This window comes from Mus caroli, chromosome 6 (assembly GCF_900094665.2).
Source record: "Mus caroli chromosome 6, CAROLI_EIJ_v1.1, whole genome shotgun sequence".
Taxonomy (NCBI): Eukaryota; Metazoa; Chordata; class Mammalia; order Rodentia; family Muridae; genus Mus; species Mus caroli.
This window is the reverse complement of record NC_034575.1, coordinates 98,221,066-98,238,687: the sequence shown is the minus strand read 5'-3', so window position 1 is coordinate 98,238,687 and position 17,622 is coordinate 98,221,066. Positions and strand designations below refer to the sequence as shown.

The window sequence follows — 17,622 nt, the reverse complement described above, 5'->3', positions numbered from 1 at the left end:
TGTATGGCTATTGCTTTATAAGGGGTAGCGAAATCAGTGACACATACAGGTATTTAAGAGGCAGGTCCCCCTTGCTCTGCCTGCTGTGTGTGTGTGTGTGTGTGTGTCTGTGTGTGTGTGTGTCTGTTTGTTTGTAGACCTTGGTGTATATGTGTATGTGAAGAGAAATATCAGACTATTTTTCATTTTGATTGTTTCCAGCTGAACAATCTTGCTTATATGAACAGAAGCAAAACCTTCCTGGCAGGTTGGGCTACACAAAGGTAGTTGTTCCTTGCAGATGGAGCTGTTGTTAAATCAGAAATTGCAAAGTTATTAGGCAATTGGCTAGACTTTTCTTTGGTGTGGCTAATAGAATCATCTAATAATGATCTGTGGTCTGTGTGCAACATGGGATGGCAGTGCTACAAATAAAAATTGCATACTCACTGACAATATTACAAGATGTTTTGAGAATGATATTGCTTGGTTCTTGAGTGTGAACTTGGTGAGTAAAGATGTCAAAATTTCATGTCATCATGTCAAAAGTCTGAGCACAGCTGAAGGATAGCTTTAGCTTGACACTCTAATGTAGTCCATCTTGAAAGCTCTCCCAGTGACTGTTGCACATGCTGCCTTGCCTTGCATTCTTGAGGAATGCACATCTTGGAAAGAAGAGTAGGCATACTATGTATTGCTCAAGTAATTCTTGCTCATCCATTCTACCCATTTCTCAAAATTTGGAAGAACAAATACTGTAAAAATTGATATAGAGTATCATTCCAGAAGGTTTGGAATACTTTGTTTTCATTTCCACTTTAAGTCTATATTACACACTTTTTATTTCCTCTTTGATTCTTCAGTGACTCATTCATTGCTCAATACCATGCTGTTTAATCTCTATGAGGCTTTGTATTTTCTGGGGTATCTTTTGCTATGAAATCCTAGTACTATTCTGCTGTCAGATGGAATACAGACTTATTTCTACTTTTCTAAGTTTGTTGAATTTTACTTTGTGTCTTAGTATGTCAGCTACTTTTGAGAAACTCCCAGGGGCTGCTGAGAAGGATGTGTATTCTATAGTGTTTAGGTAGAATATTCAGTAGAAATATTTCAGGTCTGTTTGTTCAGCTTCAGTCACTCGCTGTTTACTTCATTTATGTTAGATAAACTTGATTAAAACATTGATAAATCTATGTTCAAAGTTCTGTTAGCATCGAAAAAGCTTGAATGCAAGCTTTGTTATATTACCTAAAATTGTAAAACAAAATGAAAAAAAAAATAAACAATATAGGTGACAATTAACCATCCTTTTCAAACTTCTGTCTGACCATTGAGGAATTAAGTGCCTATCTCACCTCGGTATTTATATTCATTTTCTCTTCATACTATCTGGACGTAATCTTCATATTTACCAATATTCTGGAGAAAAAAACTAATATTTCTAGCTGTCAGTCAAAAAGAAAATAATTTGTATATTTTAACGACAACAACAATGTTAGGGTTTTTTAGAAATGTTAATATAAAAGAGACAGAAACTCCTGTGTACTCTGTCTGATTTGTGTTCCAAGGAGTCCTGAGTATACTTTTATGTGTTTTCATGATGGGGTTTTGATTTGACTATTTTACTTGAACTTTCCGCATGATCATGGAAGCCTCAACATCTGGTTATAGGAGACAGACAAAAGAAAGAAGCAAAGGGTGTCTTCTGGGAAAGGGAAAGTTTCACACTGTGCTGATTCAGAATGTACATTCTCTGAATCTTTTGACTCTGACCCAGGATTTTTTTTTTAAATCTGGACAGCTTCACAGTGTGTTGACTTAAGGGCATTGGGTGTTTAATCTGCCATTACAAATTGTTGCTGATATCTACACATCATGTTTTGTAACGAACATGAACTCTATTTGCTGCTCCTGTTTCACATACAAGGAGAAATTGTGAAGGTTGCTAATGCTTAAAAATAAGGCATTAAGGTGCTTTGTGGATCACCTGCTGCCATTGTAACATTGATTAGTGTCACCATGGGCATCAAAGCACTAGTAAAACTAATGCATCACTCAAATAGCACCTAGATCCTAGGTGTGGCACTTCCATGTTCTATACAGGCAGCACCAAGGGCTCAGTCTGTTCTGAGAATGTTCTCAATATTCATAGCCATTTCGCATGCCACCTGGGGAGGTTCAAAGGCTCGCAGCAGCATTTATGTGTGCTTTTATGTTAGTTCTAAGTTTTCAAAGTAAAGCTCCCAGCATTTTAATCTCCAAATACACTTTTATAGCCAATTGTCCCTTTACAGGATCATACAGTACTGCGCTTCCTTCCAGATGTATAGGAAGGCAGAACCTTCCCTTCTCATAACATATGAACTTATGCAAGTCACACCCAAGTTCAAATGTCAGTAAAGTATAGAGAAATAAAAATAGACAGAATATAATTGTGTCAGCAATGCGAACCATTTTCTATGGAACAATGCAGAGTACGAGTTCCTGAGTTAAAATCAGATTTTAACTGAAAGATATCATTCACTGTGGCATACACGTGGCCACACTTGACTTTCTAAATTTTGCTTTTTTGTGCCATGTAGAGAGTTCAGAAGAGTCAATGTATTTTAGGAGAATATATACAGTTAAGATTCAGCTCACAACAATATATATGAAAGTACATATTTTCAAGATTCTTGAGGACTCTGACAGTTCTTTACTGTTTATTTTGTTGAGTTTCCATAGTACTATGGGTACAAGGTAAAGAATAAATCCTTGTTGAATTTTCTAATTGAAAACTGATTCATGGAGCAATATTAATATGCCCACCCATACTCTTTTGATGAAGTGTCTACCCTCCACAAATTAATAGCCAACTTTTGTTTTAGTTATAATACTGAGAGATATTTACTAAACTAGATAACTGAACTCAGGAATGAGTGTTCACAACTACATAAAGGAAAGCACTATTCGATCTGATTTTTCTTGCCATGGCGATACAGAGCTGTGATGAATAAAGCCATTTATTACACTACCTTCTCATAAATTACTTTCTTCAGATATAATTCAAAATTTGATGCAACACTAAGCAAAAAATATGCACGAATGTCAAATTCCATTTATTTCATTGCTAAAGAGTTGATAGTCTTTGCATCAAAAATTTCATCTTAGTCACATCATTTCCATACCGTAGAACTAAGTGTTCAGAGATGTTGGTTAACAAACCTGCAAGTAAGGAAATATTGAGGGAAGTCATATCTATTTTGACCCAATATTATACTTGTTTCTAGTAGTAGACACATCATATCATCTAAGAGGAATAATTAACAGAGTTTTCCCAAACATTCTAGATAATAGGGATTTTCACACTACTTTTAGGCTGTCTCGCCCTCGACATAACAATTCAAACCCAGAAGTTTCGCACGAAATAAGTCAAATGTGAGTGTTACTGAGCTCAAGTGACACTTGGTTTATGAACATGAAAATTAGAAGTTCATGTAATAGTCAGATATCATGACATATTATCCTTGTAATTCAACTGTTGTCCAAAACCAGGTTGCCCCAGATGTGATGTACTTTGCAACACTCATCATAAAGCCTGACTATATGTCCTATTTTAATTTTTTAAAATGAGTATTTATCATGTTTTCAATTTCAAGGTATGATTTTATTAGTCTGGGGTAGGGCACAAAAGGCATAGATTGAAGCATAAAAGGCAGAGCCTACACCCAAATGATAAGCTATGATGCTTTGGGGATATGTGCAATCGAAGTTTTTGAGCTGAATCTCTGATAAAGTTGTATTATTTGGGGCTTTACGCTCAAAATAGACTTAGTGCATGAAAAGCGTTCAAAGCGTTTGAGACAGAAAACAGAATGACTCAGTCCTAGGGCATTTAGTTGATTATCAGAGTCATTTTGTCAGTCATTGGAGGTGAATTGCTCCTTGCCATCCCTGCAAGCTTCATCCTCTGTGTTCAAGGTCTGTAGATGTAGGGAACGCCTGCCAGACTGCTGAGTTTAAGATTGCTTATTTTTTCTTCAAAAGCCTAAATTTGTATTTATGCTCAACATCTTCAAATGTCTAAATGAATATGCTGTAATCCAAACCTGAATCTTAGGATACATGTGACCCAGTAGCCAAAAGTTGCAGCTCTGAAAAATCAGTTTCCAAACACTACTGATAGGTTATCTCCTTTTCATATAATTGTGGAATTTCAGGTTTGAAGCACCTTAGAAGGACAATCTTGCTCTGCCTTAATCTGAGTATGATATAAAAAAATCAAATATCAGGATAGGAGAGATACCTTAGGACATTAGAGGACTGGATGGTCTTCCACAGGACCTGGATTCAATTCCAAGCACCCAAATGACAGCTTATAACCATCTATAACTCAAATTTCAGAGGATCTGATGATCTTGTCTGAATTTACCTAGCCTCCATGGCACTACCTACAAGAGGTAGATGTGGGGCCGTGGGTATAGGGGAAAGAGGGGAGTGAAAGAGAAACTGAGTCCCACCAGAGTTCTGGTGTTCTGGGCAGGCAGACCTGGAGGACTGCCAACTCAGAATCCCAGCTCTGCGGGTGGTGGACAAGGGGCAGTCCTAGGCACTAGGTTCCAAGCCTCCTGCATCCCATGCTGGATACTATGGAGGAGCTGAGAACAGAATGGGGGTCCCAGAGGGCTCATCAGCCCCAGGCCAAAGGGAGGAGAGGGCAGGGGGAGAAAGGGGGGCACTTGATATTTCCCAGGGGCGAGAGTCCTTGGTCTAGTCTGTGGCTGCAGAGCAGGAAGGCCTTCTGGAAGGTGGTTAGATGCTGCTTTTTAGGAGAAAGCCTATCCCATCGTTCAAGCAAGAGGGGTCTTGATGAGCAGAGACATTCTATGATTTTAGAGCTTTATTGTAGAAAGGCAGGGAGGAGAGAAGGTAGAAAGAGAGAGGCTGGTCATGGCCACGTGGAGAGAGGGGGGAAAGGAGAGAGAGAGAGAAAAAGGGTTAGAGAAGAGAGTAAGAAATGTGAAAGCTTAAAGAGAGAGAAAGGTGGAACCAAGCAGCCCCTCTTATAGTAGGTTGGGCTATCTTGCTGTTGCCAGGTAACTGTCGGGAGGAACAAACCTGGGTTTAGTCAGGTAACTGTGGGGGTGGAGTCTAGCCAGAATGCCAGAAGCTTGGTACCTTGTCTGCCTGACTGATAATCATAGAATTATGGAGTTGGGGGCTCTGTGGTGTCAGGCACCTGACTCTAGGAACGTGGCTCACTTTTTCGTCCCTTGTAGAGTTCTCGACTGGGTCACCGGAGCAAGTCCCATTCAACCAAAATAGGCTGCCTATCACAGTTCCACAGGTAGAGAGATATAGACGTGGGCAAAACACCCTTGCATATGAAAATAAAAATAAGTAAGTGGAAGGAAACAATAAGTAAAATCAGGTAATTCATTTAATTAGCTTGAATGCTGCTGTTGTATTCTAATTTTAGAACTTTTATCCTAGTATTTGGAATGGCCTACGACCTAAGAACAGCATATAGGGAGTAGGTTACCCATACTCCATTTAACGTCCCCACACTCATGCACATCAACGGGGCATTACAAAATGAAAAGAACATGAAGGGAAGGGGACCTGTTTGGAAAGATCCAGCTGTAGTTTGAGGGGAACAATAAGTAGTGAGCAGTCCTATATTTCATCGAATATAGCCATTAAATAATCAGTTTAGTAAATACGTTAATAAAGGAGGATTTAGTGTTTGTTACTTCTGAATAAATCCATGGTTTGTGTAACTGATTTCTACTGATTTCTTGAGAGTTTCAGTGGTTTGTTTTTTTGTTTTTTGTTTTGTTTGTTTGTTTGTTTTTCCCCAGGACCCTTGCGTCCACTTTATTTCTGGAAAGTAAATAGCCAGAGCAAGCGTCCTGCAAGGCCTGACGACTGAAGCATCTTTGCACAGAAGCTCAACCTTTGCCCATTCTGGTTTGTTTTAATGGCAAAGGCAGCTGCTACTTTCAAACAAGTCATTAAAACCAAGAAATGGGCTCTGCTTCAGCACTCAGTTCTGCAGTAGATTACTAGTGGAGTGCTGTTGCCATTGAGAGTGCTATTATGTGTGTGTTCCAGCTAAGCTACTCCTGTGTAGTACCACATTTACAGTACTTAGAAGGGAGTGGATTGGGTGTACGTGACCCAGAGCCCAGAATCTGCCAAACAGAAACAAGCAACTAGTAACAGTAGATGCCTCTCTGAGGGTTCTGCATTTTCTTTCCCTGTATTTTTTTAAAGTACCATCAATATGGCAATTGAACTAACTTCTCCATGTAAGAAGATGATTTTTATCATGAATTTATTTTATATTATAAGACATATATTAGTTAGAGGAATAAAACCTTGGTAAGAGTTGTCATCTGGAAATTGCTGGTCAGTCTTTGGTCAGCTAAAAGGATTTCTAGTGGTGCTCCAGGCAGGCACAGAGGCTGACTTGTGCTCTGATGCTGATTAAGCACTAATCCTAATATACAGTTTGTGTAGGTATTTGTATATCTGGTAAATATAGTTACTGTCTTCTGAAGGCATAAAACTCAGGGATGGGGCAGGGGAGTAAAAAATAAGTGATGGCAGTATGCAGTAATAAATATGTTGTGTTGTTTAAGATGTAGAGACATCTTTCTAAGAGTCTGCAGTTAAAACAGAAGGCTACTGAATGGCAACTCCCAGGAAGGATATTTGTAAGAATACCAGGGTCATCTCTCAGTCCTCTTGTTGCCTGTATATTACTGCCCAATGGTTCTCCAGAATTAGAAAGTATGTGAAGCTCCTAGTTGAACTTCCTTTGTAGCTCCAAAGATCAATTATTAATATTAAAGAAAACAATAAAATTTTTGGAATGCCCAATTTTATTCTGATGGATTTGTGTTGACTTGAAGTTAGGTATGTTAATAAATGCAGTGTAACTCGCGTGGGACTTAATGGTCAGTGTGCAATATTGACACTCGGGAACAGGCATTTTTCAACCAATAACATTGAATAGAGGCATCTACATACTATGCAGGACTGAGAATCCTATCTTTATGTGACTGGTTTGCGAGAACCAACAGTTTTTCTTCTTTTCTCACTCAGACGCCTCAGGAGACATCAGATGAGTGGGTTTAGGAAAGACTCATATTTTGGGACATTTGAGAATGTTTTAAAATGATGGTGGTTTAATGTTTTTATTCATTGCTATGATTTGTTTTATTTATATATAAATCAGTGCAGAACATACCTTGCAATGTCACTCACTCCCCTAAAAGCAATAATAATTGGCAATTCTTTAAGAAGGAGAAATCTGTGTCTGGTCCAGAGGTTGTCAAATAGGGAAGGAGAATTTATCAATGATAGGTGGGCGAGATGGCTCAATGAATAAGATTGCCTGATTGAATGAACCCTTGAATTCAGATCTCAGCTCCAAGTGTGTCCGAAATGCACCCTAACCCCAGAATTGTGGCCTTTCTAAAGTGTAACTCGGAGTTCATTGAAAGATCCTTCCTCAAAGGAATTAGGCAAAGAGTGAAAAAAGAAGGCGTTAGCAAATGCACTGATACACACACTTATATGTATGTAAACTCCCCTCACATACACACACTATATGTGCATACATAATAAAGAACATACTGGTTATTGGTGTTTTTAACTTATATGTGGAAGTAAGAAGTAGAGAATGGTAAAGCTGGTTGTGTGGAAGGAAATACAGTGCAATTGAATAAAAAGAAAAAGAGAAACAAACAATAATAACAAACACTGCACAGAATTGTTGAAGAATTTGTATTATTTCACAAAAACTAGTTTATTAGTTGTGCATTTTACTGCATTAAATGAATATTGTATATACCGCAACTCATACTTAAGTCAACTTTGAACCATGGGCCACTTAAAAAGCTCAAAGCAGGGGACTCTATGTATTTTGATAAGCTAGCTTCTTTCTAGTTGCCGACACAGTATGGGAAAGGCTGCCTTGCTGTCATTGTTCCGCATAATTTCATCCTACCCCAAAATATAGAACACAGCTTAATCCCTGTCAGAATTTTAAAAAAATATGAAAGCAGGTATCTGTGAAAATGTAAGATGAGGGAAAAGTGACTTTAGGGCTATGAAAGCGAGTCCCTGTGCATGTACTGGGATTTGAGGTCAGATCTCAGAGCTCATACAAAAATTAATTTACAAGCCAGATGGGGCTGTAGCTTCAATGATGGCAGCTGGGCATAGGCACAAGATCAGTGAGGCTCACTGTAAGACCTGTCTCAAAGGAGAAAGACAGAGAGTGACAGTGCAGGACATCAGACATACTTCTCTGTCCTCCATGTGCACATGTACTTGAAGTCCCAACACATACAGGTGGGGTTAGCATTTTAAACAGATAGACCATTACAAATAGAAAACTGGCTTTCACTGACTTGAGGTGTGGTTCCCTTCTAGTATAGTGCCTAGCTGCAGAAGTACAGCAACTTGTAACCACCAGATAGAATGTTCACTTATTTGTTTCTCTATAAACAGTAATGCATAATAGGAATTATTTTCTGTAGAGTTATGTTGTCATAGAAACAATGACCTTATACTAGAGTTTTATAGAATGCATTTCCCAAATACATGAAGGGAAGGCCCCCAAAGCTTTGACCCAAAGTTGTTGAAATTATTAAAAAATCATAAATGTAAATCTTTAACAGTGAGACACTAAGGACCTGTTTCAAGAACTGATTAATAAGCTTTTCTCACATGATGTGAGACTCTTGTGATGAACGTTTCAATGGACTCCAATGAAGGCTGCTGTACTACAGAATGAGAATGCCTCCATTTTTTTTCTCTTGGTATAACACATTGCATACCTCACAATAGCATCCCCCTCCTCCTCCTTCTTCTTGTTCTTCTCTATCTCCTTCTCCTCTTCTTCCTCTTCTTCTAGGTTGAATTTGCTGCTAAACCATATAGGAAGAAAGGGATAATGGGAGAATCATAATTACTAGAGATAACATTCATAAGACAACGCATTATTCATACACTGCAATATGATATTTGCATTGATTAGCATCCTTTTTTCTCAATTGTAAAACACTTTCCAACAAGCAGAAATAGCAACTGAATTAAAATAATACTGTGATGGGCTGTTTTTACAAATCTTCCACATTCTTTAACTCTACATCATTGTTGTTCAAACTGAATATCTGTCTATAGGAATAAATAAGACATTTAATCATTCTACTCAGACAGACTACCAGTGTCCAAGTATCCTCTGTGTAAACTATTATGGATACGAGGTTTTAGTGCATTGGCATTGTTTTCTTTACTTTAGCAAACTGCGATTAAAAGATGAAAGCAGTTTTTGGTAAAAGAAAATGTACCAAGATAGCCTATTTTATTTGAACATTTATTTCTAGCATCAGTGAAACCTAACCAGCCCTTTTTAATTCCAGTTCCTTAATTGTTGAGTATTACTCCACATGTATTCTGCCCTCCTGTTGATGGACAGAGTAGGACATAAAGACTGAAGTGCTGGACAGTTAATTTAGATGTCTAAAGTCTTTCTACCTTATATTGGTACCAGATTTGAAAACAGTCCTACACAGTGTATGCTACACTGTAGCACTTTCCCATTAACCTAATTGCTTCCTAACATTTTCTCATGTAGGAGGTAGACAAATAAGTTCATTCTGAAAAGCATCTCCCACTTTATTTCTCATTTCTCATCTTAAACTTGCTTCATTGCCCTCTTATGTTACTCTGGTATATTCATTGCAATATACATCTTAAATATATTGTGTTCATCTATGCACATATAAATATATATACATATATATACATGCAAATATATATGCAGTTAAATGAACACATGTGTATACTTCCTTCCTAGCGTCCAAATGATGGTGGTAGCTCCCATCACTTCCTTCTGATTCTTTATAAAAATAATGAACAGTCAGAGAGAAATTTGCAAACTTGACAACAACATGAATAAGAAAAAAGCAACAAGAGACCACTTTTTTTTTCCTGTGAGTTCACCTTCCCTTGTCTGGTTTTGGGGTTTTGTTTGTTTGTTTTTATCATGCGCTGGATCTTGCTGTTCCACAATCCACAATGTAACAAAAGAGCTCACCATAAGAACCTATGGCTCGAATGGGTGCTTCTTGACAAATGACGTTATTCTACTTATAAATGATTGTGGTCAAGTTGTAAGGTTGTGATCCAATCATCACAAATGATGTCCTGGTAAAAGAGGGGAGTTTGAGCCTAGAGAGCGAAGCACACACAGAGAAGATTAAAAAGTGACATGAAGATAAGGTGAGCGTGCACAATGCCAAGTAGAAATACAGAATAAATTCTTCCCTCATGGCCTCCAAAAGAAGCCAACCCTGAAGCTGTCTTGCTCTTTGGCTCACAGCGTCAGAATTTGCATACAGGAGGTGCCATAGGTCAATTGACTGCAGGACCTTGTCTATCATGGGTAGGTTTTCACATGCTGCATTATCTTACTTTCAAAAATCTATCACAGACATGTATTATACTAAGATTAACGGGGGCTGGCATTTGTGTTCTTTGAGAGTCTGTATGACCTCTGGCCAGGGTCTTCTAGCTTTTAGTATCTCTGTTGAGAAGTCTGGTGTAATTCTGATAATTCTACAGTGTATGTTACTTGGCCCTTTTCCCTTGCAGCTCTTAATATTCTTTCTTTGTTCTGTGCCTTTAGTGTTTTGATTATTATGTGACAAGAGGAGTTCCTTTTCTGGTCCCATTAATTTAGTGTTCTATAGTCTTCCTGTACCTGTATGGCCAATCTCTTTCTTTAGGTTGGGGACATTCTTTTCTATGATTTTGTTGAATATGCTTGGGTCCTTTGACCTGGGAATCTAAGTTCTCCTCTATTCCATTGTTTCTAGATTTGGTCTTTTCATTCTGTGCTGAATTTCCTGGATGTTTGAGTTAGGACTTTTTTATGTTTTGAATTTTCTCTGACAATTGTATCAATCTCTTCTACAGTATCTTCTACACCTGAGATCCTCATTTCTATCTCTTGTATTCTGTTGGTAATACTTACATCTGTAATTCCTGACCTCTTTCCTGGGTTTTCCATTTCCACTTTTGCTTCCATTTGTGTTTTCTTTATTGTTTCTACTTCCCCTTTAAGGGCTTGGACCACTTTACTCAATTTCTTCACCTGTTTGATTGTGTTTTCCTGTATTTCTTTAAGGGATTTATTTCTTCTTTAAGGGCTTCTATTTGTTTACCTGTGTTTTTCTGTATTTCTTTCAGTGAGTTACTTATATCCTCCTTAAAGGACTCTATTATTTTCATAAGATAGAATTTTCGGTCAGCTTCCTGATTTTCAGGTGTGTTGATGTTCAGGGCTGGCTGTAGTGGGAGGACTGGGTTCTATTGATAACCATGTGTATTGGTTTCTGTTGTTTATGGTCATATGCTTGCCTCTAGTCATCTGGTTATCCCTCGTATTTGCTGGTCTGGTGACTGTCTCATATCTGCCTCTTTTGTCCCTGAGTTGCTTCAGATCTCCTGGTAAGCCTATGGCACTGACTGTAGCAGACCTTCTATGGAGCCTTCCAACCTGGTGGTACGGGTGGGGAGGGCAAGGGGGGGGAGCTGTCTTCAGAGGGGCAGAAGAAGCTGGTGATGTTGCCTTCTCTACAGTACATCTCCTGGGAGGCCTTCAGATTGTTGGATCTTTAGAGGAGCAGTCAAACGGTTGTCCTCTGTGAAGCTGTTATTCAAGGGGGTGGCTACAGACTGTGGCTACAGACTGTGATTTCTGTTTCCCTGTGTGTAGCAGAACTCCAGGAAGGCTTTCAAGTTTGTTGGGTCACTTGCCCTTCCTGCTCTGGAGTCCCTAGGAAGTCTTCAGACTGTGGTGTCAGTTGCCCAGTTGCCTGTGTACAGAGGGACTCCAGGGATGCCTCCAAGCTGTGGTGTCTTCACTGGAGCAGACAAGCTGGTGATCTGTGGCTTAGTTGCCCTGTGTGCAGCAGATCTCCTAGGAGGCCTCAGGCTGTGGAGTCTTATGCCCTGAGTGCACTTGATCTCCTGGGGTGCCACAGGCTGTGCTGTCTTCAGGGGAGCAGACTAGCTAGCAGTCTGTCCTGGCAGAAAGGAAGGGACAACTGTCTTCATCATTTTTTTTTCTGTAGAATAATATTGCTCAGAATAGCTCTCATCAAATTGGCAACATACTCTTTTACTCTCTTTAACTAAAGCTAGTGTTCATTTGGTAGGACAGGGGCAATGAATCTAGAAAGGAAATGGAATAAATAGTCCAATTCTGGTTCATGTCTCTTGAATTCTGCCTTTAATGGTATTGCCTTCCTGACTACCTCTGGGACCGTTTGTCTTCATCTAAAAGGATTCCACTCTCCTTTTCCTCATGGAGATATGGCAAAACCCAGCAGGTTAGAAGTGGGATATGCCCTCCTTTCCCTAGGAATTTAAAATGTAACATTGACTCTCCAAGGAATTTTGTTTCTTTTAGTGAAGGAAGGTTTTTTTTTTTTTCTTTTTTTCTTCCTCAGTCTACATAAAATGTGTATGACATGTGACCATTAGAATTGACCAGGCACAGTTTGATCTTTTATGTGACATTACTTTAGCATCCCTTAAAGCTTGTATTTACATTCAGAGGTACTTATTCCTAGTTGCCAGTAGCTGTTAGGGGCAAGAGGCAAGGAGGAAGTACACCTTAGGATTGAATTTTTGGACTTATTAGACTTTTTCAGCAGTGTTATACAGCCTTTATTTTAAGTTGTAAAGCTAAAAGTGGGGCTTTGCAGCTAGGCTAGCATATAAAAAAAATGTTCCTGTCACAAAATGTCAGATTCAACATCAATCTAAATGTTACACCAAATATATTTAATCAGGCAAGAGGCTACCTTCTGTTATACATCAGGTTTCTGTAGATTGTTATGAATATCTACAGGGGTAAAGGATACACCCTTTTGAACATCAAAACTAATTGAAGAAAATGCTGCATATTCCCTCATGGGTAGCAAAGGCCAGAGTCTGATTCTGCTATGTTTATATTGCTGGCAAGAGTTTAGGACAGCATATCTCAGCATCCCCTTAATACCAATTCCATTCAAATGAAAAAAGACCAAGTGGATTTTGTGTGTTGTCTAAGCATAAAGCATGGGCTCACTTGTCACATAAGCATAAAGCATGGGCTAACCTGTCACATTTCATTATTAATTTCTTTTTTTTTTGTTTTAAAGATTTGGTAGCTTCCACATAGCCATTGATTTTCTTGAGTGCCTTTCAGGATCTTTAAATTTCAGACATGATAGGTATGTTCTTGAGTTCTTAATTCCAGCGTCATCACAAAACACCAAAGTTCAAAAAGCAAGCTAAGGGATAATTTTTGACTGACTGTTTTTTGGACAGAGTTATGCCTTGGAATTAGATACAAATCAAAATCATGAAGGTTTCTATCAGGTGCTCAGTCTCTCCCAACGAATGGGCTTTGCCATTTCTGTCCAGGTATTTATCCTCTCTGCCCCTCCTTGGTTTGGAGGACAAATCATATCCAAGTTGGGAAGGTAACAATGAAACTTAAAATCTTATTTTAACATCCGCCCATTTTTAAAATGTGATTTTTCCCAATAAAGAGGTATCGTGAGAAATATTTCATATGTATTTCAAATAACCTCAACTGTTTATACAATCCAGACTAATGTTGATGGTGTGGCATGTTCCAGAAGCTATGGTACAGCAACGGCTTAGATACAGATTATCAACAATCACATAGATATTCGTTGACCCATGCTGAGTAATAGCACATCCCGGTAAACACATTGCAAGTTGAAAGGTGCTAACGCACCATTCTACTGATCATCTGGTATAGGCAGGAGCTGCAGTATACATTGTTTAAACTTGAGACCATGCTTATGTCAGCCTTAAAGCTGAGGCTTGATAATGAGGCTCAGCTTCATAGAAGATCAGAATCTAGAACTCACATTGCTTCTGTACCACAGTAAACTTGAAAATGTGGCAGAACAACTGAAAGTTGCCACTGTCTGTAGTATAAGGGTAGTACGCACACATCTGTCTTAGTCAGGGTTTCTATTCCTGCACAAACATCATGACCAAGAAGCAAGTTGGGGAGGAAAGGGTTTATTCAGCTTACACGTCCATACTGCTGTTCATCACCAAGGAAGTCAGGACTGGAACTCAAGCAGGTCAGAAAGCAGGAGCTGATGCAGGGCCATGGAAGGATGCTCTTTACTGGCTTGCTTGCTTCCCCTGGCTTGCTCAGCCTGCTCTCTTATAGAACCAAGTCTCCCAGCCCAGAGATGGTCTCACCCACAAGGGGCCTTTTCCCCTTGATCACTAATTGAGAAAATGCCTTACAGTTGTATTTCATGGAGGCATTTCCTCAACTGAAGCTCCTTTTTCTGTGATAACTCCAGCTGTGTCAAGTTGACACAAAACTAGCCAGTACAACATCGTATGGTAAAAAAGTCTTTTAGTTATTGTTTTTGGTTGGTAACACACCTGCATGTTGGATTTTGTCTTTGCCAGCAGTATAACCTATCTTGAGAACAATAAATGTTGTCATTAGAACTTTCTTGACACTACCTTGTATCTCTTTAGTGGATTTTGGAATCTATCATTTCCTTGAACTAAATTAGAATTGTAAGTATAACACCTTGAAAGACTGTAATGCTACAGATCAGTAAAACTAGTTGTACTATTACAAGTGGCTTTGGGACCTTATTATGCTATTCTGACTAATGGTTGTCTAAGTGGTTAGATTCAGTCTCCAGTTCAGCTTGATGACAGGAGACTCAAATCTTTCACACATGTTTGGTCATTCTGGTGTAACTATTCTCCAACAAAGATATTGTCTAGCCTGACAAAGGCAGTACCGCTATCCAGTATAGCTATTCGCTCCTTATAGTGGTTTGGATAAGAATGTCCCCCATCCCCCCAAAGGTTCAGATATTTGAACACTAGGTTCCCAGTAGATAGCACTGTTAGGGAGGTTTAGAATGCATGCCCTTGCTACAGAAGTGCATCACTGGTGGTGGGATTTGCTATAGCCACTCCATTCTGATTTTTGTATATGGTAGAGGATGTGATCTGCCTCAACATGCTGCCCCAGCCTCCATGCCTACTTCTTGCTGCCATGCTTCTCTGCCATGATGGACTCTCATCTCTCAAGAACCATAAGCCAAAGGAAACATTTTCTTTTTCAGTTGCTCTGGTCATAGTATCTTATCACAAACATAGAAAAGTGACTGATATACCACATCAAACAAAACACTCTGATAAGCTGTGTTGTACATTATCTCATAGAAGCCTAGGGAAGTTTCTAGAATTAGGACATCAAATGCTTTACAGAAAAGGCAAAGCTACGTCTTTACATGAGCTCTGCAGCAACTTCTAAACTCTATACACTGACATTCTAAAATGTTGGGTAAAAGGGTTTATTTAAACTAACCATGCTTAGCTTAGCTTTCTTCTTCTGTATACGGACAGAATATGTTACTCATACTAAGAGCATCTTGATAATTAAATATTGCATCGGTGAGTTAAGGACTCATTCCAAAGCATAGTTAGGGATATGTCCTTCATTGGAATGACTATTGTGCTTTTACGTTGTAAGTTTATGACTTACCTTGTTATGGCATGTATGTCTATTTGTGTAATTGCTCTCTGAAGCATATAAAAATGTAAGTTCTGTCTCTCAGAAGATTTTGAAATTATTCAATCTCATTTTGTTTTTTGTCTTACAATTAATGAACTCTCTTAGTCTTTGACTTTATTTTGCCATCCATCTCAGCCTTAGGAAAATTCCTCTTCAATTCGCCACAGCATTCCATGAGAGGAAAGCGTTCTTAAAAAAACATTCTGTGAATTTGTTTTTAAAAAATGCTCTAGCGATGGTTACACAATTTCAGTTGCATAACTGTTTCGTGATAACATTCTCTTTCTCCTTTCCCAACACCTAGTACAATTAGAATTTTGTTTTCATATGTGTGAATGTGACAATTACCTTCAGAAACTGTCCCAGTTCTCCTAAAGTAGGAACACTTTTTGAAAGGCACTTAATCATCTCTGCATCCTTTTGTCTCCTGTGTTATGAAGTATATGAATATCCCAATGAACCATAAACATGGGCTGGCAGCCATGAGTTGTGCGTATTCCTCAAATGTTATGAGAAACGTGTTGGATTTTCATTTCAACTTAATTTTGCAAAGAGATTTATATAATAGAAAAGATTTCTGGTAATGAATTTATTCTCCAAAAACATGCATAAAGTATATGGGCATTGTTTTGGCAAGTAAATGCTACAGCTTTATTTACAGACTGAGATGAATTTTTTTTAAATATGGTGACATTTCTTGTGGATTGCTGCTTTTTGAGGAGTTTACTCACTCTTGAGGATAAACTGATAGATGTTCTTTAACCAAGCAATGTGCACACCGCATGGTATGTGCTGGGAAGTAGGGACAGTTAGGAGTAAACAATAGTTGCTATTTGTTATTTTTCATTCTGGACTGTACCCTATATGACAACTTTCATTTATTCTTCTTATTTTATTCCTCTTCCTATACAGGTGAGCTTCTTTTACAAGGCCCCGTGTTTATCAAAGAGCCCAGCAACAGTATTTTCCCTGTTGATTCGGAGGACAAAAAAATAACATTAAATTGTGAAGCAAGAGGCAACCCTTCACCTCATTACAGGTACAGTGGGAAGGTTGAACATGTAAATAAAATGTGGTGATTGTTGTTAGTGTGCTTCAGTATATTCTGCCATGTAAGAAGTACTAGATACATGAAGCTATAGCTCTGTTGTGCATTCAACCGAACTGATTCCACAAACATTTAAATCTTTTAAGGCACCATGTCTGAATTACAGGAAAAACATCAGAGGGTTTATTAAGTATGCGTCATCTTCTCACAGATTTATGGTATAATTTAATTTATAAAGTTTATAGATTATAAGTCAAGTTATAAAGATACCAAGAACACATTCATTAATGGCGTGAAATTAAGTGGTGTTTGATCCATGTTATTTTTATTGTTGTTTTGTTTTGTTTTCTCTTTTCTTTGTTTTGTTGTTTTGGTTTCTTTTCTTTTTAAATATAGTGTTTTTTTCTTTTCTTTGCTTACACTGGATATGTGTTTGAAGACTTATTAAATGTGGGAGAGTAAAATGCATTTTTAAAATAATTTAAATTATTTTGAAGAGAAAATAATTTCTTTTGTCAGACTTAAAAATCACCTTAAAAAATAAAATAAAAATCACCTTTAAATCCTTGCTTCTAAAATTATGTACAAACGTATTCACTGAAACCTTCAGCTTTCACACACGCACCCACACCAAAAGGTATAAAAGTTAAGATAAAAAGCTAAATTCCCACCATAGAATTAAAATGTCAACATTTGAAAAGTGACCAGGATGTGATGGCATGAGTATCTACATGACTAAATATCAAAATATTAACAATTTCTGCTCTTGGATACTTTTGGTACCCAATTCGATGAAGAGATGAATTATTTATAGTTAGCATACACTGCATCCATAGAGGTGGCTGGGGTGGAGTGTTTGAGACACCTTCATAGCAGCACGCACCTCAAAGTGCTTGTTAATATCTGCATCCATGCTATTTACCCAATTCCTGTACTTTGCAGACGAAGC

General features: G+C 38.2%; 1 protein-coding gene across 5 annotated transcripts in view; it reads left to right on the top strand.

The window, feature by feature from the left end:
• Positions 1-17,622, top strand: part of Cntn3 (contactin 3) — a 354,817-nt gene that overhangs the window by 101,704 nt on the left and 235,491 nt on the right. For 4 of the 5 annotated variants that reach the window (XM_029478975.1, XM_021164805.2, XM_029478972.1 and 1 more), the window contains exon 3: positions 16,538-16,664. In XM_029478975.1, the coding sequence (XP_029334835.1) occupies positions 16,538-16,664 (127 nt within the window). Of the gene's footprint in view, positions 1-16,537; positions 16,665-17,622 lie in introns of those variants that run through there. The other variant, XM_029478974.1, reaches the window with a different exon arrangement.